The sequence below is a fragment of the Trachymyrmex septentrionalis genome, unplaced genomic scaffold, assembly GCF_001594115.1.
Source record: "Trachymyrmex septentrionalis isolate Tsep2-gDNA-1 unplaced genomic scaffold, Tsep1.0 scaffold20, whole genome shotgun sequence".
NCBI lineage: Eukaryota > Metazoa > Arthropoda > Insecta > Hymenoptera > Formicidae > Trachymyrmex > Trachymyrmex septentrionalis.
In genome coordinates this window covers 4,775,130-4,802,551 of record NW_017305180.1, presented here as the reverse complement: position 1 = coordinate 4,802,551, position 27,422 = coordinate 4,775,130, and the positions used below count along the sequence as shown (strand labels likewise).

General features: G+C 31.9%; 3 protein-coding genes across 7 annotated transcripts in view; 2 read left to right on the top strand and 1 right to left on the bottom strand.

Annotated features, from left to right (window-relative positions):
- The window catches only part of LOC108747607 (phospholipid phosphatase 1-like), a 31,406-nt gene extending 10,920 nt beyond the window's left edge, over window positions 1-20,486 (bottom strand). Inside the window, exons 1-2 of one of the 2 annotated variants that reach the window (XM_018485178.1) lie at window positions 20,268-20,486; window positions 4,273-4,426 (exon numbers count right to left, since the gene is read on the bottom strand). In XM_018485178.1, the coding sequence (XP_018340680.1) occupies window positions 4,273-4,426; window positions 20,268-20,273 (160 nt within the window). In that variant the 5' untranslated portion in view covers window positions 20,274-20,486. Of the gene's footprint in view, window positions 1-4,272; window positions 4,427-15,507; window positions 15,858-20,267 lie in introns of those variants that run through there. The other variant, XM_018485181.1, reaches the window with a different exon arrangement.
- A 1,252-nt stretch (window positions 20,487-21,738) lies between these two features.
- On the top strand, window positions 21,739-24,891 carry LOC108747589 (sorting nexin-2). 3 transcript variants are annotated; one of them, XM_018485151.1, is made up of 7 exons: window positions 21,739-21,837; window positions 22,561-22,812; window positions 22,876-23,122; window positions 23,205-23,369; window positions 23,458-23,579; window positions 23,918-24,217; window positions 24,287-24,891. In XM_018485151.1, exons 1-7 carry the CDS (start codon window positions 21,739-21,741, stop codon window positions 24,632-24,634), a joined length of 1,533 nt encoding a protein of 510 aa, XP_018340653.1. In that variant the 3' UTR covers window positions 24,635-24,891. The 3 variants fall into 3 exon arrangements, with proteins under 3 accessions (XP_018340653.1, XP_018340654.1, XP_018340655.1); XM_018485152.1 differs by lacking the exon at window positions 21,739-21,837 and adding an exon at window positions 21,844-21,954; XM_018485153.1 differs by lacking the exon at window positions 21,739-21,837 and adding an exon at window positions 22,010-22,084.
- Window positions 24,892-25,294: 403 nt separating this feature from the next.
- The window catches only part of LOC108747610 (histone PARylation factor 1), a 2,940-nt gene continuing 812 nt past the window's right edge, over window positions 25,295-27,422 (top strand). The window contains exons 1-5 of one of the 2 annotated variants that reach the window (XM_018485187.1): window positions 25,295-25,530; window positions 25,645-25,764; window positions 26,091-26,642; window positions 26,751-26,899; window positions 27,011-27,249. In XM_018485187.1, the coding sequence (XP_018340689.1) occupies window positions 26,160-26,642; window positions 26,751-26,899; window positions 27,011-27,249 (871 nt within the window). In that variant the 5' untranslated portion in view covers window positions 25,295-25,530; window positions 25,645-25,764; window positions 26,091-26,159. The other variant, XM_018485186.1, reaches the window with a different exon arrangement.

Sequence of the window (27,422 nt, the reverse complement as noted above, 5' to 3'; positions counted from 1 at the left end):
TAAACACATGCCTATTAATCTATAATACATATACATTTTAAGTTAAGTCTCTTTAAGTTAAGTTTTATGCTAAGTCTCCAAACGCTTGCGTCTCTCGCGCAAATCAATGGCAAATTTTTATTTATTCCTCTATTAAATACATATAATTTGCTATACTTATAATTTTTTATTATACTATCATGGTATAATATAATGGAAAATGATATACCGTAACAATTTTAATATAATGTTATAATTTTTTTTAAAAAATCTATCAAGAATCAACATAAATACATTTAAATTTTGCGTTGATGACAAATCCATTTAAAATTCTTAGAAACAATTTAATAATTTAACAAAGTATATAATCTAACGAAACTGTTGATTTTCTTATTCAGTCTAGATAAATCTGACTCATCTTATCAAGCTAGCAAATATTCAGCATCACTGTGAGCAAACAAATGTCATCAAAAATTCTGCGAAATTCGAATAAATCATATTATGTTATACGCGAATATTTATTTTTGTATTAAATTTAAAAATCAAATCAATTACTAAATTACCAAGGCATTTATACGTTTGAATAATTCAAATAAATCTATTGAATATACATATAAATAATGTAATCTTTTTCATATAAATAATGTAATCTTTTTTCATTTTTATATAAAGATAAAACTTATCAGATTGTTCGCAGCGAATAAGTTATATATTCGATCAAGCATCAATTATTTTAAATCAAACGGTAATTGGACACGTAGTTTACATATCTCAACAAAATATATTTAAAATTTACATAGAAATATTATTAGACAAACATTAAGATCCAGCCTTGATCGTACATGGCGCTTCTTTATTTATTCGATTTATTCATATAGTAGTTTAGTGCACTTTATTAAGTTATCTTCAATCAGAAGCAAACGAACTCGATTGGAAACCTGATCAAATTTCGCCTTTTCTTTACGATATGTGCACGATCTCCAAAATCCGTAATAGCCTTGATCTTTCGTGCATTTACAAGTGGCACTATTGCTATCATATATAACAAGACGAACGAGACGAGCAAATTACGGAGATTAAGTGCCCTTTGTCACACTTTTGCTATGCGGGATATGTCTCATACGGCGGAGAGAAAAACGAGTAGACAAGTAAGAAATTGCAACGTGTAGCGTGATTCATTCCTAATGTATTTCAACGTGTAGCTATGTCAAGAAATGGTAAAATGCATCAACTGATACACCATTGAAAATATTCTTCTAAAAATCATGTATGGTATATTTATGTGATCAACTTCGAAATTACCAAAGTATAAAAATATTACAATTTTATTAATTTTTTATCTACAAGTATTATTACAAACTGTTCTAATAATTATTATATTTTAATAAGTATACATTTTGTATATCATAATACATTATTTTATTATATTTATTACTTTATTTTGTAATTGTATTTTTTTACATAATACGTTTATTCGGAGAGATTACTCTTTGCTCGATTGATGTTGAAAGAATTATGATTTCTGTACGTATAATTTTGTACTTCGCGAATTTAATGTGCCGACGTACGACCGTTAAATCATCGCATGATCTAGCTTCGTGATCAAGAAGATGGACCGGACATTGTTTTAACTTCCACATGATCCGGTTAGCCCAGCGTCGTACGTGCACATTTATGCCCCTAGAACGATCCCTAAACTCAAATTAGCCTTGAATTCTCCTTAATCTGAGTCCAACTAACTGTGTGTGTCACGCTCGCTGCATATGTGCGAGCAAGAGAAGAACGGGCGATGAGTGGCACACATCTGTACGATACAAACGTTGCGGGGGAGAACATAACACCCACTAGTGAGCCTTACGGCTGCGCCGTAATCGTTTAAAAGGTTAAAGCCCTGTTTGATACTTCGGGATATATATATTTTTTTTCTCTTTCTTCTTCTTTTCATTGTTCTCCTGCAAAAATCTGTGTAGAACTTTATCCATAGCATATGATTGAGACGGCATGTCACGAGGATAGAGAAGAGCATAACAAAATTCAGTCATCACCATCAAAAGTAACATTGATTTAAAATTTAACTATTACTTGTTTATAAAATGTATTTGATTCTTATCAAACTAAAATCGTTAAAATTGAATGAGTCTAATTTAAAATAATCCTACATATGTAGAAAGAAAATTTAATCTACGTTTAATGCAAAAGAAAGTTTATTCAAGATTCATTTTTTTACTTTGGACGCTTTTTTGCGATTTTCCACTGGTCATGATGCCATTTTGTCGAGAAAGACGTATTTTAGTTTTACGAATAAAGATAAAATACAATAAATCTCAATAAGTACATAGGAAAATGTCCAACTTTGATTATAACTCGTTCGAGACAGATCCTATACTTTTATCATGTCTGGCACTTCCAAATGCTCTTACTACGTACTCGTATAAGAGAAATTCTCTGTATTAAATAACATTCGTACGCTTGTATTGTCGCATATATACGGTGCTTAGAACGAGATCGTGCAGCTCATTGCTATAATTACGCGACAGATGCACAGGGGTATTTAAAGCGACAAGCTCGTAAAAATTCTAATTAAACACCCGCCTGTAATGTATTGCATTACACAAAGCGGCACACCCGTAAAAATTCTAGTCAAACATTCGTCCGTAATATTGCATTACACAGTTCGTGGTTTCCCTGTCAGGCTTCATTACACGCGTGGTTTCACCCTCGGCGAATGCGCTTCCATGCAAAAGACTGCACTCGTACCGCATAAGCGACAGAAAGGAAAACGAAGGGGGGGAAAAAAGACAAGTACCTCAGTTGGAATCCGATTCTCACGTTTCTACGTCTGTTATTCGTCTGATCGTATCGAATAACGATTGATTAGAAATGACTGAAAGTTAAATCCGTCTCAACGGATGCAAAGGCATTTTAATTCTCTTCTTATTAATGTGATGTATAAAATTATATTAATTGAATATAATTTAACAAAAAATATAAGTAATATGAGTCAAATAGATTTAATTTTCCATTTTTTATAAAAGCATTATGAATTTCAATATATATGCGGTAAAAAAAATAAATTTTTGGAGTTGAGCAACATAAAGCGATAATAAGATTGTATTATTAGTACTTACATCTTAAAGTTTTCTATTTCAACTTCTCTTTGTTTATACACAAGTATACGATATCTTTTGCTGTTTTTTCAATCAAGAAAAAAGTTATAGAATGAAGTTACAATTTCGCAAATGAGATAGTTGTCAGTGAGAACACTGGCGATTAAATTAATTATAATAGCGTGCTAGTTTCCGCAAAGTTTCGCGCTTTTAGCCGTTCAGGAAGAATGCGCGGCATGTACTTCCGACTATTCACGGTTTACTTGCTAATGCAATAACGGCAGTCGCGTCAGTGTTAACAAGCTAACACTTCCTCTCATCAGGCGTAAAGACATGCACATTCGCCACGAATATTTATGGGGCTAATAAAAGCCATGCTGCACTCAATTAGCGAAATGGGCTTTAAATACTAGATTCGGCAAATTGGTTATCATAGGCGTTACCGGAGTAGATAGTGTGACTTGCATCGAGGAAGTGACCGCAAAATTTTAATTTGATAATTCTATTCTCTATCGTGAGAAAGGATATACCTGATAAAAAGGCAACAATAGCGAATTTTTTCTAAAAGAAAAACTCTGTCAGCTATAGATTTATAGTAAAACTATAAAGTATATCAAAATCTGAAAGTTATCAAACATGTACGTGCGGATAATCCTCGAACTCACTTTATGGAATTTTAATACAAAATATCGAAAAAAATAAGACTAAACGAAAACTAATATATTACATAGATCGATATAAATGCGAGAAAAATAATTGATGTTTTATTATATCAAATTTGTAAAGTTGTGAAATATATTTGCAAAATTTTATTATAATGTAATCAGGTATTTTTTATTCTTTCCTAAAGGGTGTAAAATAGCACAACAAAATTTGAGAAAAATTATTAAAGTTAAAATCAGAAAACAAAGAAAAAAACGAGCTAATTTAAATTTTTGTTAACGGAAATTTACATTATGACTTTTTATTATTTCAATTAAAATTGATTTGAATTGTAATATTCTCCTAATCATCTCTTCTATCGTTTCCTGTCTTTTACATTCTTTTTGAAACATATCAAGAACTCTCATACGTTTCAAGAAAAAACTTGGGAATTTATTGATTGCGTCGAACTTTAAAAAATGGAATAGTATTTACAGTAGAGATTAAATTCAAAAGCGGTACATAAGTATTCTCGAGAACTTACTTGATAACGCCAAAGCCAGATCTACGTATATCCAGCGTAATCTTTTGCAGACACTCATGATTTTTTCGGATACAGTAGGGGACGGTGTTACGTTATTAGTGTTCTCCTCCTCCAACGTTATGATACTGCACCTCGTCAATTGCTCTGTGGAACTCTGAAGAAAAAGAAAAAAATTTGTCAAAAGATTGGAATGGTGGGATGAAATGGCCATACCAAATATCTAGACGGAGGTAAAGAATTCTTTTATCAAGGTACCAAAAGAGTGAAATCTAAGGGGAAAAAAATCTATCGTGACTATCTTGGCTGATTAGTCTAAGGCACGTAGCACCATGTTCGTGAATAGTTAGTATTAGTGTTAGTATGCGTTTTCGTTCCGCTATCCCGCCGTCTTTTAGTTGATCACTATTCTTCTTTTTCCTTAAGCTTTAACCCCCTCACAACGTTATTATGTTCTGCCCAAGTATTTCGTACGTCCATAAAGCAAACACATACCATTTGAGATGTACAAAAAATATCAAATGCGAAACGCACACAACAATATTAATTAGATACACAATTCTGTTCCAAAATATGGTTCGTATTATATTTTATTGCACAAAGTATCTGAAATTCGCGAATCAAAATACTAAGGTATCTGAGCCAAATAAGGCTCTTCTAATTTATTTTATTTTTTTTTTAATTCTATTTATGAGACTATTGAAATAATCTAAGTGAGAATCGAATCTTCATTTCATTCATTTCCAAAAATAAAATATATTGTTTGTATAGAATATGTGTAAATAAACGAAAATTTTTTTTAATAATATTGTAGCTATAATAAAAATTACATAAGTGGGCCTTAATAAGTACATCGTTTAAAAAAAATATTTATATTTATTTTAAAAAATTAACACGTAGAGGGGCTGACTGACAACTTACTTAGCCGCCCCCCCCCACAAAATATTTATTTTTAGCTAAACGAAGTGAGGGCAAATATTTTTTTTGCAGATTTTGAGAGCGCATAAATAGCGCATTATTATAATTTAAGTGGGAAGACCAGCTAGACAAACGTAAGTGCCTTAAGGGATGCAAAAATTGAAAGCGCATAAATAGCGCATTATTATATAACTTATTCATTAAATACGAAAACGAAAGCCAAGATTGGTCAAAATTAGATGTTTTACACAATACATTATATATTCTTATATTAAATTAATTTATTTCAGATATGATTAAGAGCCGAAAAACTTTCGGTTTCAACACAATCATTCTGAAATGCTAACAATCTCCCCTAAATTAGAATAGAAAGAAAAAAAGTAAGAAACTTATTGCGAAAAATATTACCTCAGCCAGAGTTCAAACCTGGGACCTCTCAACTTTCCGAAGGGAAAAGTGTCTTAGCCTACTTTTTTTCTATTCTAAACTAAAATATCTTTAAGTGTTTAAAAAATGGGGACAAGAACAAAACACATTTCTTTTTACGGTGTACATATAAGTAGTAAGTAGTTATCATATAAATAATAATAAAATCGGTATATTTTTCATCAAAAAATAAATGAATAAATAAAAAGAAGAAAATAACACAGCACACAAAATTTAATATTTGATCTGGAGATTAGGCCATGATATTCTTATGTATTTTGACACTTTAAAACCGAATCGGATCAAAGTGCCTAAATTTCTCCATCAAGCCACAATTTTTTTATCATCGAAAAATAATTCAATTTTCCAATATTCTTAGAGTCATTTATGGTTTAGTTTTTAATACACAAACTAAAGTAAAGTAAACGAGAGGAAGTAAGTTCAACGGTATTATGCAAGCTTAGAAAGTTGATGTGCAAGTTAGTAGATTAAATATATTGGAAAATCGAGCTCTCTCTCTCTCTCTCTTCGAGCTATCGAGAAAAAAAATATTGTGACGTGATGAAGAAATTTGGACATCAGATTCGGTTTTAGAACGTCAAAATATATAAGAATATCATTTTCTATAAATCTCTGGATCAAAAAAATTTTCTATGTGTTTATGTAATTAATAAATTTTTCGATTTAATTGAAGAGTTATTATTTTATTATAATAATTTTAATCTTTTTAATTTTATACATCTTTGATTCCTCTTTGGAATCAAAGGCTGCATTCCGTTATTCATATGTGAGTACTGAAAATCTATAGTATTGTATATGTAACGTGAGTTATAAATTTTCAGTACTCGCGCAGTGAATAACGCAGCTTAAAGAGGAATTAAAGAATATATATTGTATATATAAAATTAAAAAAATTAAAATTATTATAATGAAGTAATAACTGAAAGTATATACACCACACTTGATAAAAACTATTCAAATCTTACTTACTCACATCTACTTTTGATATTGTTTGATATTGTACTTTTGTGATATATAAATTAATAACATAGTAACGATATTATAAATTCTGATAAATTATGAATTCATCTTATTCGTTATTAATTCGTGCGTAACAAATATTACTTGTAATATTACGGTATGCTAATGTTACACACACAATCTTTTGTTTAATATTTATGAGGCACGTACCCGATCACTATCGATGCCATTCACGGACAGATGATAATCGTAATCTATAATTATATATGTATAATCAGTCTTTATCTGAAAAACTTATTAAAAATAGCAAATAGCAAGTGTTCTGTTATAATTTTTTTTTTTTTTTTTTTTCTCAAAAATTCTTTTGCTATGATATTTTGAATTTTGGGACTCTGTATAATATAACACTGTGTATTCTATATAATAACATATAATACACTATATCTTGAAATATTTTATCTCAGTATGTTACTTAAATGAGAGGTCAAATTGATCAACCGATTACGATTTAATATAATAATATACGTCGAACTGTGTTACGATGTGACTTCATCAAAGTTCAAAAGACAGGGTGAATTTTTTAATAATGCGCGCGTCGACGGATTAAGTAACGTGATACACGAGTGTTGTTACATACCAATTCGCGATATACGGTCGCATCGGTTTTCCACCGCAAGCCACATACACGCGAGATACAAGCGGGTTATTCTTTTTTTTTTTTTTTAATAGCGGTGCGTATTTCGTAAAGTGATCTTCTGTTCACGGATCGCTTTGTTTTGAGAGCACAACTTAATCGAATTACGCTTTGTCGGAAAACATAAAGCAGCTTGTTTCGTTAAGGAGCCACACGAAAGAATGTAAGCAGTCAAACGTAAGCAATAAGAAAGATAAAGCGAGGCTAGATAATTACGTAATAATTATGTAATAATATTTATGTTTTTCTATGTATTGTGATATTTAATCATATCACTATAGTATGACAGCAGCGACAATAATTATTTTATCATAGCTTTTCCCAATAAACGAGAATAAATTGAAATGAATAGAAATGGATTCATTTCGACATTTTCGAATTTGCGCTTCTGATTTTTCGAATCCATTTAAATCCATAAATCCATCTGAATTCAACATGATGACTACTCTTTCGTATTTTAATTCATTACAATAAAAAAATAGTATAATACCAAGATGAATACATCCAAATTCAACATGATGAATATTTTATTTCGTATTGTAATTCATTTCAATCAAAAAATAATATAATATGGATATGAATTGTCCAAATTCAACATAATGAATAGCACATTTCGTATTTATATTCATTTGAGTGCAAAAATGCTTGCATAAATAAATTAGCCATGAATATATTCCAGTTCAAACTCATAAATAAGAACAATCTCGTCTGAATTCACTTCAATTAAAAAAAAAATTTCTACGCATAATGGGCGCAGCACAGACTTTTGCATAACGCACAATGCATAGTGCATAAAGAAATCAACTAATTGAAATTCTTCTTTTCCATGGGAGGAATGGGAGGAAAGGAAAGATTCCGATTAGTTGATTCGCTTATGCACTATGCGTTATGCGTTATGCAAAAGTCTGTGCTGCGACCGTAATTTGTAAGCTATGAATACAGTATCTGCATTGAAAATTACGAATTGAAGTTACGAATCGATAATTTAATTACATATCTTGAGAACGCAAATCGCTCACAAAGGATTTGAGAGCGTTTCTACTAATTTATATGTTCGCTTCTATTCTGATCTAACCATCAATCATATGTTCGTTTATTGCATCTGTATTGAAAATTACATTACTGTGGCTGTGATATAGATTTCCTAATCTTAACAGTCACCAATTTTAATATCTTAATGCAGAATAGGACACTTTTTTCCTGTCAAATCTTTATTTTTACGCGAAAATGCTTCAATCAGATATATTTTTATCGAGATTTAAGGTAAATATTCTTAACATTTACCTTCAATCCATTTCAATACACGCAGTTAATTAAGAAAATATGTATTTTAATCTTTTTTCATTCAATTTATTACAAAGTATACATACCCTATTCATGTTCGTGAACAGAAACGAATTTATGCCCTCAGATATTAATTCATCTCAATTCATTTCAATTCAGCTATGAGCTCTAAAGCGCGAACTCGGATAAATTAAATTGTAATTTTTTAATTCATTTCAATCCATTCTCGTTTACTGGGTTGCGTATTAAAATTTGTTAATCGCTATTAGAAAAAAATAATATTTTTATCGCTAATAGATTAACAGTTCGTAGACGTCGGGAATTTTATTACACTGCTCCAACAGGAACCAACCTCTTAACTGCAGCTTCTAACCGCCCTTGGCATACTTGTCGCCCCCAAACATTAAGCTTTGTTATATCTAATGCGATCACAAAATGATAAGTTTACCGTATCTGCATTAACAAATACCGATTCTAATACGATTATTTTAGCGTGAGAAAACTGTGGATTTTAGGAATATAAATCGAAAATTTTAGCAATATATATTTTAAATATAATATAAATTTTATAAAAATGGAAAAACAAAGAGCATATGTCACAATGCAAGATATTGGTAGCAAATATTTTATATTTAGATTTAATAGATTCACAAATTAAAAATAGACGTTTTGGTCTTAATTAGGCCATCTTCTTATAAAGGGTGTCTCAAAATTAACGCAAGATTTGAATTTGCCGCTATTTGTGCAGTAAAGTGTTGGCAACCAAAAAAAAAAAACAATTTAACAGCTGACAGTTTAGGGTTAGTGAAAATGGAGCGTGAAAATGGATTATTGAACATCAACAAATGGATGCTGATTTTTCGAGCAAAATCATCCTAAGCGATGAAGCACATTTTCACCTTGATGGCTTTGTTAATCGCCAAAATCGCCCCCTAGATCGTGTGATTTAACACCATTAGATTTCTTTTTATGGGGTTATTTGAAATCACAGGTCTATGTCAACAAGCCCACAACCACCCGTGCATTAAAGGAGGAGATTCAACGCTGCATCAACGAAATTCAGCCACATTTATGCAAAATGGTCATGGAAAATTTCGACAAACGAGTGCGTATGTGCATGCAAAGCCGTGGAGGCCATTTGCCCGATGTGTTATTCCACAAATAACCCTATCCTATGTACTTTTTTTTTATGATTCAATAAAAAAATAACAATCAAAAGACTAAAAACTGTGTTTTCTATTTAATTCAAATCTTGCGTTAATTTTGGGACACCCTTTATCATATAAGAAATTTATGCAATTTTTCGCGAAGTAAAATCTGAGTCTTACAATTATTATATGTTATAATCTATATTGTTAAAAAGATAATTATGTAAAAATGTTCGTTAATTTAAAATATTTCTACGATCTAAAGTAAATTAAAAAGTCTAATGAGTCCAAAGTATTTCAAAATTGAATTTATTACAAGATCCAATGAAATTTGTTTTTTTTTCCATTAGTCTAATGAGTTCTTAATCAATTATTGATTAACACAAAATTTCCAGACTCTAGTGAGCATAATCAATTTCTTAATTATTTACAATAATTTGTGAGTTTATATAATTGAAGTTACATAATTTAAAAATTGTACCTGTGTCACAGTAAACTTCTATGGAATAACTTCGAATAGTGGATGACTTGTTATAACAACTTCTTATTAAGATAATGTCAAATTCTTATTACGACTCGCAGTCTTATATACCCGATTTAAGCAGAAGATTAAGGAAAAGATAATTTTGAACTATGTGGGGAAAGTTGGTATTGAGTAAAAGAATGTTTCCAGTAATTGATCCGCTCTGCGGATAAAAAATATTTTATGCATAAATACGTATAAATATATACAAATATATATAAACACATAAATATTCAGAAAACATGTACAATTATATGTGAAATATATTCATACATATTCATAAATCTTTTTTTTTTTGTAAAATTACTTTTTAGTATTTTGTATACCACGTAAATCTGTTAAATTTAAATATAAAATAGCTTTACTACCGATTTCACTACCGATCTTGCCCTTTGTTTTTCCGTTTTAATTTTAAATCACTTATTTATATAAATTTTACATTAAATAGTAAATAGTACAAAAAATTAAATAATATACTTTATCTATACATAATTTTAACAATATAATAGATATACTATTGATGCCGATTTATCAAAATACTTATTGTTAGCATGCCTACGAGAATGCCTACGTTAACATGCTTATAGATGCACGTAGGTTGGATAACGTTTAATTGTACTTTTTAAATTTCGATAGACAATAAAACATTCATATACAAAAAAGGCAGATACTTTTAGTGGGACGCGCGTGGAAAAGATGAAAAACACAATCGTTATATATGTACGAATGAATCATCATCGTTCTCTCACAAAGAATAGAATTAATCTTGAATTTTCTACCACCTACATCGCAAAGAAATTATTTCGACCACCTGTTGGATCCGCAGCTTTCTTTTACAGCCTATATCGTTCGTGCAACTAGTAAATCATTCCAACTTTAGATCATTTTCTTTTACTCCTTGACGTAAAACAGCGTCCGTGGGTCGCGATGCGTTCTGTTCCATTCTTCCGGCGGAAAAAAAGAAATAATACGTAGGTTGTGTCTATACAATGCTTTAACTAGTAGTGATAATAATTGCAATAGCGAGTGGGACTAAGCCAGTCTCTAAATCTAAATCTAAAGAAGTTCCTCATGATTCCTCGCTGATTCTTGAGATTGAGTCAATCTCAGTTCAGAATAATGCACTATACTCATGAAACTTATCCTCAGCTCTATAAAGCTAGCAAGACTAAATCAGCAGAATAAAATCGGACCTATCGGGATTTTTAGTACTCATTTTCTAAATTGTACCATTAATGATAATTTTGTATCGTGTGCCATTTTGAAAGAAATCGTGGCGGTGCTAGCTTAATATTATATTAAGCTGGCAGGACCAATTCAAAATAAAAGAAAAATAATCTAGTAGTGCATATAGAATTGAATTTGTACTATTTTGTACTATCAAAACAAATTCTATATTATATGTCACTTCCAAAAAAATAGTGGCACTGCTAATTTAATATTTAAACTGGCAGGACCATTAAAAAAATACAAGGGCAAAAATTAACACAGCTGAATTTGTACTAATTTGTATCGCTGAAAGTTAATACTTTACATATTTTCTGCTTAGAATGATTTTATTTGATTCTACTAATTTAAGTCCAATTAGATTCTACTAATTTAAGATAGCTTGCTAGCTTTATAGAGCTCTTATCCTCTTTTAAATCCTTAAGCTTAAGAAACATGCAGCTCCGTAGCTTTAGTAAATTAATAAAATATGTAGGCTGTTCTCACTTCCTATTCTACACAATCGGTAATTCTTTTGCTCAGCAATTGAGTTTGCATAAGTGAGTTTTAAGTGTCCCATAAGAAGATTGGACCAATTTAAGTTCTCAATTGTTTCTGTTTATCGAAAAAATTTTGTTTTATTTGATGAAAGATTGATTGTTTAACATTTGGATTGTTTGTCGGCCTCCAAGGAAGTTGGGTGCTTCTGGTCTAAATAGTTCTTGTCTTTTTTATCTAAAGTAAAGGGCGCGCCAACAGTATTTTCAGCCGGGTCCGTCTGAGTCCGCAATTTTAGCAACCTACCCGCCACTTCATTACCGAGTGTAGTGCTTTGATTAATTTTACTCGCAGATTGTACACCTTCGCTTAATATACAAAACGTTTCATAAAATACACGAAATCTTGAAGACCGTTTTCAGTAAAAAAATCAGAGAGTGATATCTTCCTTGAATTTTTGAATTTCTTGAAACCTCAACTATAATATAATGTTTATTACAATTTCAATTGCATTAAATTAAGGCCAATTTGAAGTTCATTTAAAAATCCATATTTTTATTATATACATATACGGTATGATATGACTTTCAATTATTCAATTTCTCAAATTCTAATCAAAATTTTAATTGTAAGAAAAAAAGACTGTTTTAACTCAAAGATTACTTCTTAGTTTTGCTCCTTCAATAAGATATAATGCACAGCAAAAATGTATAACGTTAACTGGCTTTCTTGTGCATCGCACTCAAATTTTACTGTAAATTCCTCGCAATACATTCGCTACAATTTACCGTAATACAAACTCGAAATTTTACTATAAATCTAGGACATAATCTTTCATCTATTGTAAATAAAGATAATAATCGCGCGTGTTCCGAGCGGAAAATCCGATTAATTGGACGTCGTCGTCGTCGTCGTCGTCGTTGCATCGATTAACGACACTTGTGCTCTAAAACGCGATAATATATCCGCGTTTCAAGGAGGGGAACTAGGTAGGTGTGCGTCCAACTCGGTCATCCACTATGAGATAATTAGGGGGAAAACGACCGCAGGGCCTCGTCAGACAACACTGAGGGGTTTCGCGTATAATATGAGGGAGCAACGTTGTGTACTCGTTCCTGCGACTTTCTGCGCATCATTTTTCATTACTCGCATCAATTCGAGAGGCTCTCGCGTGTCGTTATTCCCCTTTCCCATGATAAATTTTAATCTTTTTACGTCCGTCGCGTATATTTCCACAATTCCAATCTCGCGGGTGCTATTTGTGTCCATGTATTGTTAATCGTTACGCGCGCGTTTGTTCACCGACGACAAGATATGATCTGACCGCTAAAAAAAATAACATATAATAATGTAACGCTCGCGATTTTAAGATTCAAACTTCTTCAAAGATTTCTCTCCTGAATTTTCCTTTCGTCTGAATTTTCCTTCATTCTTTTTAATAAATATCTTATTACAAATTAATAAGATTGCTGTAAACAGTACGATTATCTATCATAACAAATTAATGATTTTTATTTATCATTAAAAAATTAGTTAGTAAAGCTGAATAAATAACTTCTACAATATTATGAGCTTGTTATACAAACTCCTAAAAAAAATATTAACGTGACAAATAAGATTGATTTAAATTTGTAATTTGTAGAAAAAATAAACACATCTGGACTTAAACATGAATTATTAAAACTGAGATGACGACAATTATAATTGAGTGTAAAGTATAAGTGTATTTGTAAAGCTGTAATTACATTAGCAATTACGCGGTTATGACTGATAATTATTTTTCAATTTTTTTAGAATAAAACAATCGTAGACTGCTCCGACTAGTTGAAAAGCAATCGCCAATTCCAATCGCTATGATTACGACTTAAGGTCGGCGGTATTCATAATTGATTCTTGTATTTAAGGCTGTCTTAAGTACAATCTTAAGATGCCATGAAACAATCAAAGGGCGATATTCATAGTCCTTATTCATAGTTCTTATTTCAAGACTATCTTAAGTAATGTCTTAAGACGCTAATACGGCCCTCTGATTGATTCGTGACTTCTTAAGGAGTCTGTACTTAATACAGACTTGAATATACGATCTGAATATCTATGAATATCGGCTAGAAAGCCGTATTAGCAACTTAAGACATTACTTAAGACAGTCTAGAAATAAGAACGGACTATAAATGCCGGCCAAAGAAACATTTTATAAATTTTCTCGTGTGCACTGATGGCAGTAAGAGATTCAACAGACAGTTAAATCTGTCTTGAAAGCGATATTGCTACACAATAGCGCGATCAATCTCGGCAAATCAGCAGACGACAGTTCTCATAATCTGAATAAAAAATTGACAAATTGCCCAAGTTTTTTCATTAGCTTTCTAACGCGCCGTCTGTATATTTATAAACTGCATATTGTTCGCGTAATAACTATCACTGTCGAAGAATATTAGGAGATAAAAGCATCTTTAGTAAAAGTTATTAAAATAGATCGATGTGCTTTCTAACTTTAAATAAACAGAATTATCTACCACTCAAGATAAAATCACACAGGTGTTATCGATACTATTACTCGTTGTACCGAATAGTATCTACATTTTAACAATTGTTGCTAGGAAAAATAGATATTTGTGTTCGGTCGCACTCGTAATTTTTCGACGCGGCAAATAATTAGGGTTACCTATCTTTTCCAAACCATAATTTTGAGATATATGCGATATACTTTTTTGTTATAGAGAATATCCGTTTTCATGTGCCGTTAGATAAAACTCTTTTCGGTCGATTTGTCGGTTCAATGTTTTGTTGCCGGTGAAATATCGGCAAACTGCCTTTGCTTGCTAACAATAGAAAATAAAAGAAGAGAAAAAAGAAGATATATAACAATCGCACCAAACAGGTATTTTAATTATAGCTGGCAAATATAATTAAAAATTCGAGCAGTATTTAATCAGTTGGTTAATTAGTTACGTATGAAGCTGAATTATGTATATAAGATAATACACAGACGGGCATACTGTGAAATAAACAATACTAAATTTGCATATTCACGATCGTATGTGTATTCAATCTCTTAAATTTTGTATGTATTTGCATATCGCTTTCTCTTCTAATTTGTCACATGCAATTAAATTCTATCAAAAGAGTTTACAAAAAGTATTAAAAAAATTATGATATAAATATGAAAGTAGTTCATTATCTTTTTAATCTTATTTTTCTTTATTGAATATACATCGTGGATATATTTTAGAAATATATCGAATATAGAAATATTTTTTAGAATATCCTATCATAACTACAATAATAAATTGATAAGGATATACATATAAATATTTTGCATTACTCCAAATTTGATTAAGTTCAAAACCTTCCTTTTATTGAAGCATTGAAGCAGGTAGACCATACAAGAAAGGGAGAGAGAGAGAGAGAGAGAGAGAGAGAGAGAGAGAGAGAGAGAGAGAGAGAGGTCGTAAGTAGAATTCAGAGCCAAGTTTAAAGTGAAATGTTACAGTCACAAAGCGCGCACTAACAAAAGTACATGAAAAACTATCATCGACAATCTTCAACGCAAAAAGTACCTGCAAAAGCTGCGCTCAATCCCGAGATTTAAAATTTATGCATCGTGATGCATTGTTGACTCAACCTACGAACTCGTACGTCGGAGAACTTGATTGTCGCTTCTCACGTGGCTGTTCCATAAACGTGGAATTTGCGAATTTGCGCGTGATAGCGAGGTCGAATGGAGTCGATCAGGCTCATTGCCCGAAATCGTGGCCCCGCAAGAAAAAAAAAAAAAAAAAAAAGGACGGCGCGGTTTCGCACCAAAGAAAGTGCACGTCGTAAACGTGCGTTCGCGAAATCAATCGCGATTGAGATCGGCAAGCGCGATCTTAGCAAGAGGATCTCCCGGAAGGTCTGACAAGACCAACGGTCGAGCTGCAACTGCTCTCCCGTACCTCGCATCTCCAATCAACTACTTCCTCGCAAGCTCAAATTAAATGTTCTCTCTACCCTGCTTCCCCACTACCATCAGCAACCACCACCATTGCCATCACCACCAACATCATCGTCGTCGTGGTTGTCGTCGCCGTCGAACAGACACCGCGTGTTGCCGCTGTTCACGGTTTACAGTTGCGTCGCGCATTGTGCGAGACCCTCTCTCTATCAGGGGGGCCCTTCGCATCCTCCGACCCGCTCTTAGATCATCGGACCCTGGGGTGAACGAGGTCGATTCGGTCGGCTCCGAAAATGCGCCGCGTCGCATCGTGCAGATGCGCTCTCTGCCCTCATTCGACCTTTTCGGGTCTTTATATTGCGGATGAAAGGAAGAATTAATTTTTGCTTGTTTGATAAAAGAGATCAAGGTCGCGCGATAGCATGATAATTTTGATAACGTATCAGTACGATATTTACATTTCAAATTTAATATTTAGTAATAATGAGCATCTTAATTACGTAAACCAAATTTGATATAACCGTAATTCTAATTTTTAGCACTTTTTATAATTTTTTATCAAAATAAGTAAATTAGTACGCCATATTTTCTTTTTTTTTTTTACTATAAAAATGTGGAACTTTTATTTTCATTATCTGTAACGTTAACACGATATTTTGTTTTATCGAAAAAGTTTTAAAAAATACTTATTAAAATACTATACTAAACAAACGTAAAGTCTTGATAGCTATATAAAAAAATTAATAAAAAATTGTATAAATATATATTCAGATCGGCAATTTAGACATAGATGTAATATTTTATGATTTTAAATACAGCTATTTGACAGCTATTTGACAATTAACTCACAGAAAACAAAAGAGTTAAAAAGTAATAGTTTAAAAATTCATGTATTTAAAAAATAATTTTGTATATCTATCATAAGACGAACTAATTTCAAATTAATTTGATTTTTGGTGAATTTAATTTAATAAAAGATTTGCAATTTATACATAAAGCTGTATAATTTTGACACATTTACATATTTAATTGAAATATATTCTTCACGTCTAAAGAATGATTTTAATATTTACTACAATATACAGTTCTTCCATTATTCTTTCAAACTATAAACATATACATTTGTGAATGCTTTTATGTATACATTTTTGTAAAAAATCCACAAATTACGCATTTGTTAAAATCCATCCGAAAATAAAGAATAGAATTAAAGAATTTCAAGAAATTTAGTTTTATGTGAGATTGTCGGAATTTATAATTGGTCTTATACACACCACGCCAAGAAACTAAGGAATCGTATATTCTGCGCGTTCTCAAAAATTAGACAATTTTCAAGAGAGTATAACTTCATCAAAATGATTACAATAAACTAATTCAAAAAGCATGTTAAAGCTTGAAATTTCTACTTTTAATTCAGATAGATAGTTTATATAACAATCTAACTGACTTTTTACAGAATATGCGAATAAGCGAATGGAAATTTGTCAAATGTCAAAATTTTGCGAAGTGCCACGATGTGAACTAAAAATCGCACACAAAAGCAATTTATATTTTTCAATGAAGTAAATTTTTATTTTTAATTTGCGTATTTGTTGAGAATTGTACGATTTTTTAAATCAAATTATTCAATATTGAAACAAAAAGTGGTTTTTTTACTTTGACTGCTAACAAAAGATTAACGCTCGATATTTTTTAAAACACGATTAGGATGATTTCAATTTGCTCTTAAAGTGCACGTACCCCTATTTTGTACATCCGCCTATTGTGTATATACATAATACATAACGCGTAAATTTGATCGTGCAACCTTTACACAAAGTACGACGGGTACGTTGCGATAGAATAAAGCGAACGTTGTTTTGCTTAAAGTCATTGCTTTGAACACGAAGGACATAAATTACGTTAAAATCATAACATTCTTAACATTTCTCGCTGAGATATATCATCATGAATGAAAACATGTCAATCCTTTTAAATTTCTAGCGCCTCATTTAAGTTTACATATGAAAATTTCTTTATATCAAAAAATGGTAGAAGTATTTTAAAGAGAAAATTTAAACCCTCCTAATCGGTTTTTTTAAAGAATATTAAGTGCTACTTTGTTTATTTTTTATGAACAGTCAAAGTAAAAAAGACTCTTTTGCTTCACTGTTAAATATAAGTCAGTGAAAAAAAAAGTACAACGCTCACAACAAGTACATAAATTAAAGATAAAGACTCAGTCGTTTGAAATCGGTTAATTGCTTTTGTATGCAATTTTTAATTGATGTTTTGTAACTTTGTAAAATTCTTTATATAAAAATTTATAAATTTAAAGAATGTCCATTTATATCTTTGCAGCTCCATAAAAAAACAGTCGAATTAATTGTTATTTAATCTATCTATCTAAGAAAAAAAAGTAGAGACTTCAAACTTTAAAATGCTTTTTGAATTATTTGTGTTGTTCTCACCAAATTTGTTATTATAATAAAAATTTAATTAGAAAATAATCAAACTTTGATTAGAACAACACGATCTTTAAATGAAAAAGTAGGAAAGTTTTTGTTAGAGTCACATAGCAACAAAATATATACCAAAACATTTCTGTCAGTGTAATCATAACTAATCATAAGAGCGGTATTAGTGTTTTATATCTTAAGATGGTTTTGAAATAAGAACAAACTATAATTAAGTAAATTATTGCAAAAAGTTTTTGTAATGACTTGTATGTTGTAACTTAAAAATTATCGAGACAATGAGATAAAAAAAACGTATATTTATACGTTTATAGATAACATCTGTTCTTAATTACAGATTAGATCATTAGATTAACAACCATTATTTTCTGATTGATCATTAGTTCGAAAGATAAGACGTGTAATTATTCTGATAATTATTAGTCTTCACGACTAACCATTTTGTTGTTTACCAATGCTTGGTCTTGCAAAATAAATAGTTTGGTTTATTTACCAATGCTTTGGTCTTGCAAAATAAATAGTTAGTTACACTAATTAATTAACCTTTGGGTCGTCAGTAATTAGTGAATCAACTTAAAGTGAAAGAAACATCTACATAATTTACATAATCACATCTACATAATCTATTTTCGAGGTACCGATTCAATCAGTGTAAAAATCGTGAAAGGCGAAAGAAGAATAAAAAGTTCGCATAATAAATAAAATTAACTTTTTCCGTAAAAAGGTGAAGTAAATCGATAGAAAAACTTGCAAAATCGTAATGATAATTTGTGCCTTAAAATCGAGCATTTTTGAAAGTATCGCATTTCTTTTTATTTCCTCTGTGGAAGTAAAAAAGTATCGACTTTTTACAAAAAAAAAAAAAAAAACATTAAACACTAATTAACAGCAACATTAATGTTATAATTTCACACTCAACATATAAATGCAGTATAACATATACACACATACCGACAAAAAATTTTTACTTTTCACATTTCTACTGTAGAGAAAAAGTTACATGATTGATATCCAGGGACATGTTCGAATTCCTACCTGGGTGCTCCCCGGATGTAAAGCTCTATATTAATAAAAGCAGCGCAAAAGTCCGCCATATTGTTCTTATAACTGACCATACCATATATCAACCAAGCGTTTATTGGAGACAACTCGGTCCAAATGGTCGAAATAGTCAATAGCAAAGTTGTCGGCATCTCGGCTCAGATCAAAGAAATGCGCTACTTTTATTCATATAGAGCTTTACCCCGTCATGTCATCTTTGTTGTTTACTGAACGTTATATAAGGATAGCATCTGAGGAGCACTTTGGGAATCAGAACCGTCCCGGTAGGCCTATTCTGTAACTTTTAAGGACAGTTCGGAATCGTTAAGGTGCTTTTTCAAATTGACGCTTGATATTCGTCAATTTTTATCATGATCTATTTTGACGTTAAAAATGAGCGTCAGCATAAAAAAGTACCTTAACGATTCCTGTCGTTGCGCAGCTTTTTCACTCTGTAAAATATCTGCGTGACGACATTCCTAGCTAGTAAAATTGTCGTTAAAAAATTATAGCTCTATAAATCTCTGTTTTTCGGCGCATTTTAATCTGTTGCGTTTTCAGTCGGGAACTTTCCGCGCAATTGTGACCGCGCGAAGCGGGACGCGAATAGGAATTGCGGGAAATTCCAAACCATCTCGCGTCTGCGTCGCACCGGCTGTTGTATATTCATGAGACATAGCTAAACGGGAATTCTCAATTACACGTATACGTTCAAGAAAAGAGAAAAGAGAGAAAGAGAAGAGAGAGTTTTCTCGGCAAGAGAGAGTTTCCGTTTTTTTTTTCATACGATCTCTCTCTCTCTCTCTCTCTCTCTCTCCCTCTCCCTCTCGTTCCCTAACGTGCGCAAAAAATACACGAGGAATAAAAAAAATTGAAAACTTCTCACCTGCATCTTTGTGGGTTTCTAGCGACCTTCTGGTGTTTCGTACAACTACAGTGCGATCGGCGATTAATTCGATCACAAAATATCCATTCCACGGATACTTAATCACGGTCACAGAAATTGTTTTTCGCGAAGTTTTCACGGAATATACATTGCGTAGATCAGCGGATGCGAAGTCACGCGGCGACATCAACCTGTCATGTGTGACAGCACGCTGGTACACACCGATTGATATATACCGACTATACACTGACGCACTCAGAAAACAACGCGTCACCCAGCGTATTCACCGTCGTCGTGATTCAACTATTGTGAACTATAGTCATCGCAAGGTGTGGGTGAAAAGCAGGGGTTGCGGGGAGGTCTGCTCTCCCCTCTCCTTCGTTAGTCGTACCGGTCGTTATACTTTTCTTTCGACATTCCGCGCTGTGGTCGGTAAAGAAGGTTTCTACTCTCTCGTATCATGAAGGTCAGGTCTGGTAGCTGCATCGTTGCATCGTGTTGCACATTCTGCATTTAAAATAAAATCGATGAATATATATAATTAGAAGACTAGAGAGGAAAAAAGAAAGGTTGAAAGAAAGTTTAACATAAATTATATTGCACATTTTCTTGAGACGTGATGTTTATCTTTTCTAACTCCTGCTTATTTTTATCTTGATTTCTAGTTTTTAATTAATTTTTATATTTCTTTTTTATGTAGAGATATTGTGCTCTTTGTATAATTTTCTTTCCTCTTTTTTATATGAAATATTGATTAATTGTTGTTTTTGGTGAATTATAATTCTTTCGCAAATAAATGTGGATTTTTCTTTTTCGTCTTTTTCCTTATTAAAATACATTATCATTTATTATTTTTTGACCTTCCTTTTAAATAATTTCATTTGTAATTATAGTTTTTCCATTTTTTTTTTTTTTTTTTATGTATTATTAGAGAGAAACCTTAAAAGGAATTAACATTCTTTTCCCGTTGCGTTTATTTTTCGTACTTGAAACAAAATTTTGAACAAAATAAAATAAATGATATTACAAAAAATTAATTAAATGAAATAGAACAAAATAAATACATATTAGAACATCGAAGAGGCAAAAGGAGTCGTGAAAGTATTAAAAAACGCAGAGACAAAAAAAGTATAATACAGAAAATATATACTATGAAATAAATTCTGAATAGATTTCTGGGGGTACAGAAAACGCCTTAAAAAAAAACGGACCTGCCACGTTGACACGCGGCAAGTGAGATGACAATGACAATGGAATTTTTAACGGACCACGGAGTCGTGAACAGTCCAGTTCAGTCCGGTCTCGTTTTTATACGGAAGTGAACTTGCATGCTTTCGAGCCGATACTGCCGTCGATACCGACAGTGATAATTGACGTCGTCGGCGTAATCGTCGTCAGGGGGGCCGATCCCTGTGGATCGAGGAGCGTAACTGTCGCCGTTGCTTGACAGAACCTAACAGAACCGAGGAAGATGGCCGATATGACGGAATCGCCGCCGTTGTTTGATAACGAGACAAAATTGGACGATCTGGAGGACGACGATGAGGATATCTTTGCGTCCGCGGTGCAGGTATCAACGTAGCTAACAATCCACCACGCCGGGAGTCGAAATTCCGCAAGAGAAGAAAAGAAAGAAAAAGATTGTAATCCCGAGCCCGCATACCGCGATGCTGCGAAAATGATCTGCGTTCGTAGTTGCATGATAATTGGCGTGAAATGTGTCTCTTTGACGCCCTTACGTCGTCGGAAGTTGAATTCGTTGAAATTATATCCATTTCATTCTGTCTGATCAAAACATTCTCTGCTGCAAAAAACTAGTACTTTGATCTCTTTATCTAAATTGATTCGATATAAACAATCTGTGAACCTTGCAGTTAAATTGCTTTCCATTTTCACAGTGATACTGAGTTTAAAGTTATGTATTTTATATTCAGATTATGACTTGCTTATTTTGGTGACAAAGTCATTCCATAATAATACAAGTTTATAACTAACTTTAAATGTGAATTAATAAGGTTCAGTAAAGCACATGATCTGGAGCTTGTATCCAGATTGTAGGTAAAAATTCAGTTGAATTTTACTTGTCAAAATGAAAAGGAATAGGCATTCAATTGAGTTATGATGTTACAAATTAGAATTATTTGAGTTTTATTAATTGGAATTATTTTAATGTAAATAGAAAGCAACTTGTATTTTGATTCGATTTGATTGATTGATTAACATACCAAGAACATGATACAAACAACAGGTTTATGAGCGTGCCATAAATTGGAAATATTTATTGTGTTTATAGGAACAGAACCAATTGGAAGATACTTCGCCTTATAATGGAGTCTCCAAGGTACAAGCAGAATTGCCAAAGCTGTCTTTACGAGACATGCCAGAAGAGAATTCGTTTTCCTCAATGTCCAGCCCAGCTCCAGGTCCTTTGAGTCCTCCGCTAGGACCGATGAATACAGATATCGGAGACCTTCATGATGTTCCTATCAATGATAATGCAGATACTTTGTCTACAAATATTATTCATTCGCGATCTTTGGAGGAGGTATATATTACAATGCACTAATATGTATAAATGTAACTTTAATACTGTGCTATTTATGTGTAGGTTCCAGCAGACACATCTGAAGTTTTCTTAAAGATTACTGTCACTTCGCCTCAAAAGATTGGCGAAGGAATGGGTGCCTATGTCGCATATAAAGTTGAAACGAGAACAAATATGCTTATTTTTAAGAAAAGAAACTTTAGCGTGATTCGGCGTTTCAGTGATTTCCTAGGTCTTCATGATAAATTGACAGAGAAATATCTTAGGAATGGCAGGATAATTCCACCAGCTCCAGAGAAAAGTGTAATTGGTAAGAATATAAAATTGATTTTTCTTAAGTTTATTCACGGTTATAAAAAAGTCGTTAAAAAACATAAATGATATCGCAACAGGAACGACGAAAATAAAAATGTCGGGGGACAAGAGTCAAGAACAAAATTCGAGCTCCACAGAATTTCTTGAACGACGTAGAGCAGCTCTCGAGAGATATTTGAATAGAACGGCTGCACATCCAGTTCTGAGTATTGATCCTGATTTCAGAGAATTTTTAGAAGCTGGTAAGTGATACTCACAAATAATAAGTTATATAAAATTTTTAACAAATTAAGTTCTTTTGATTAAATATCAGTGATTCTCTTTTTCTAGATGTAGAATTGCCTAAAGCTACCAATACATCTGCACTGAGTGGTAAAGGAGTAATGCGGCTTTTCAACAAAGTTGGGGAAACGGTTAATAAGATAACGTATAAAATGGACGAGAGCGATATGGTGAGATTTCTTCAATGTAACCCCATATTTTTTCTTGCATGTATTTCCTATGAAGTATCGTGAAACAATATTTTTGTTGCTTGCAATAGGAAGAGGGTAAGGTACGTTTACTTGAAATTGACGTATCGTCTTGTACATTGCTTATCACGTATTTTTAATTTAATCTACATTGCTGTCAATAGATTTAACATTATCACATAATATATTACAAAAATATATTACAATACTTTATCGACATATTTAAAAACAATGTATACCAATTGCTGTGTGAATGTATATATATAATTATTTATTATTTAGAAAGAAATAAGATGAATAAAGATTTGTATTTTTTGTAGTGGTTCGAAGAAAAAACGTCGCAAATAGATTCCCTTGATATTCAGCTACGCGCTTTACATTCCGCGGTCGATTCCTTAACAAATCAAAGAAGGGAATTGGCGAACTGTACTGGTGCTACAGCGAAGTCGATTGCTGTTCTTGGCCATGGCGAACCTGGAGCGTCTCTTGGCAGAGCTTTGGCACAATTAGCCGAAACTCTGGAGAAAGTTGAAGTGATCAGGAAGACGCAAAGCAACAGTGATCTCTATCAATTTGGAGAAATGTTGAGGGATTATGTCGCGCTCATTGGTGCAATCAAAGTTGGTATTTACCATTTACGATCGCATTTATATTGATGTTTTGTGTTCACTTGTGGTATTGTTTTGCAGGATGTTTTTCATGAGAGAGTGAAAGTCTTTCAAAATTGGCAACACGCTCAGTTGATGTTGAACAAGAAACGCGAGCAAAAAGCACGACTCGAGCAATCAGGCCGAACAGACAGGACGAGTCAAGCAGCTACTGAGGTCATAGAATGGGAAGCAAAGGTAGACAGAGGTCAGGAAGAATTTGACAATATCTCAAAGATGATAAAGGAGGAGGTCGAACGTTTCGAATTAGTCAGAGTGCAAGATTTCAAGAAACAGTTAATCGAATACCTAGAATCAATGCTACAACATCAGAATCAACTCATTAAATACTGGGAGAGTTTCTTACCCGAAGCACGAGCGGTGGCGTAAACATTCCGTTAAGAGAAACGATACGATAATAAGGCCGATACCTACCGTATAATACGAAAAAAAGTAACTTCTGTGATGTTCGTCGAGATAAGTTATTCGTTCCATATCAACGATTGTGGCATATTTTATTAAGAGAATTTGAGTTTTGTAGAAAGAGAATAGAGGTTTGCATTTGAAAAAAGAAGGAAAGTAAACGGGTGATTCAGGGGTACTGCCAAATTATTATGGAAGGAAAGGAAAAAATATATCCTAATTAGACGAACATAACTAGAAGTCTTAAACTTTTATTACATTTCAATTATTATCAATATATAATATATTAATTCTTTATGATTACTTTATATCCATATTATATTTACATTATACGTAACTGTACGTATGAAATATTATACAATTTGTTAAAGAATGTTATTAGATAATAAAGATCAATCATGGTTATATAAATATCTGCGTTCCATGCACTTGGTAAAATGAATACGAATATATTTATATCTATCCGTTTCTATACTAATGTAAATTAATTTTAATCTTGATTTGACTTCATCTTTTTTTAATATTTAGAACTAAAAAAAGATGAATAAATTAAACCGATATTAAAATCAATCTACATTGATAAAAACAAATAAAAGAAATGTAAAAAATGTGTGTTTGGTAAAACAATTTTGCAACGAGTGGAACGTTCAAGTTTTGAAGAACGCAAAATTTAAAAGTATGAAAATTGCAGTTAAAAGATCTAATTTGTTTACTTTTACTGAAGCGCAACTAGAAAAAAAGAGTATTTGTCACGCATTTTCCTCATATGCAACGCAATAAGTGTAGAAAGTACAACGTAGTGTAGCCAGAGAACAGACATTTAAATTTAAAGACAGATAACCTCAACGGTGCAACTGTGTCACGTATGTTAGGTTGTTTATGACGCATATAAGTCATTTGTCGATAATGACGAAGGATCGAACAGTGTAATATATCAATTAAAAATATTTTCTATAATGTCATCTAACAACGTCAAGGACGCTGAATTCCAGGCGTATAAAGACGATTCGCGAATTCCTTGCCAGTATGGTGCCAAGTGCTATCAAAAAAATCCGCAACATCACAGCAAGTACAAACACCCGCCAAAAGGAGAAACGGTAACGTATAATATTCAACTGACAAGTATGGTAAATTTGCAGTTGACACGCTAACATTAATTAATATTACAATTCAATAATTATTAATATTATCATTCAATTAACTTGCTCAATGATTAACTTATGGTAAATAAATGTCTTACATATTTTTTTAATCGGCATAACATTATTAATTTTTATTGTTTAAGATATGGAAGAATAATTAGAGACAATGAATTATTGTTTAAAATTTTGCTTTAAGCAATTCTGCTAGTTGTATTAATCGTCAACTAATTTAATCGCTCTAATGTGTACAGTTGTTCTTATTTATCTTCCTGATTTCTTAGGTAAAGGAGAAAACTGAGAAGATAATTACTGGAGAAAAGAGAAAACATCCTATTAAAGATGATAAAAAAATGCAATCAAAAAGTCCACGAAGAAAATTGCAGAAGACACTCGAGTCTTCTGAAAGAAATTTACATAGTTTTTTCTCAAATCCAAAAAGAAATGATGTCATTGTAGATAACAATAAAAATGACAATGAAACATTTAAAGAGAAAACAGAAGCATCAGATAAGAAAATATCATTGAATGGACATAATTCAGTTAATTCAATCGAAAACGATGCAACTGAGAATACATCAATACCTAATATGGATGTCAAAAGAATTATTATGGATCTATTTATGGTTGAGATGCCGAAAGATTTTTTTCAATTTTATGAATTTTGTAAAAGCGTATCAAAAGATAATCCTCTTTCGGCTTGTAAATACGTTCGCTTGAAACTTGTGGGTCCATATGATATTCTGGATGGTAAAATAAACATTTCTTCTAGTGAAAACGATAAGGAAAAATATTTGATACATTGGAGATATTATTACGATCCTCCAGAATTTCAGGTATATAAAATAAACTAGTATTTTATGAATACAATGTCAAATGACACTGTATTCATGATTATAACACTAAAGATGTAGATTTATACAATACAAGAATTATATCCACAGACTATTGTGAAATGTGATGATAAAGAAGGATTACATTATGGTTACTGGCGAGATGATGCAGTAGAAAAACCAGTATTTATAGCAAAGAATCGAGCAAATGTGAATAGCATATTTGAACCCGTTGCAGAAAATATATTTGGTGCTGTCGAGTAAGTAAATACGAGAATTTAAGAGATTTAATATATATAGATCTATATTTATACAAGCTTCTATGATCTTTTTTTTCCATTATTCTCTTATCTATATTATTTAAATTATAGTGCTTATTTGCAAAACAAAGTGAAAACGGCCAATCCTTTCGAGAAAACCAGCATAATACGTTTGCATTCGCATCTGAAGAACTTTGCCAAACAGCACAATATAACTTTGGACAAAAATACCGCAGATATGCGAGCGAGAGAGAAACGGGTTGTAACACGAACCTTTCATAAAGCTGGTATAGTCGTACCTTATGATAAGAAGACTCAATTGGGTTACAGAGATTTGGCAGTAACCGACAGTAAGTATAATTGCACTAATGGTATTTAATGCGCACACGTTCAAATTTTTTTATAAATAGATCGTTTATAAATTGTATTTTTCGGCTGCTTTATAAGAAATGTAAAAAAAAAGAATTGTAAAATCATATGTTATGAGACTCTTACAAATATGCTTATATTAAACATTAATACA

Coding starts and splice junctions, on each gene's coding strand:
- LOC108747589 (XM_018485151.1), top strand. CDS start 21,739: ATGGCCGATATGACGGAATCGCCGCCGTTGTTTGATAACGAGACAAAA. Junction 22,813..22,875: donor ATTCGCGATCTTTGGAGGAG/GTATATATTACA, acceptor ATTTATGTGTAG/GTTCCAGCAGACACATCTGA. Junction 24,218..24,286: donor CGCTCATTGGTGCAATCAAA/GTTGGTATTTAC, acceptor ATTGTTTTGCAG/GATGTTTTTCATGAGAGAGT.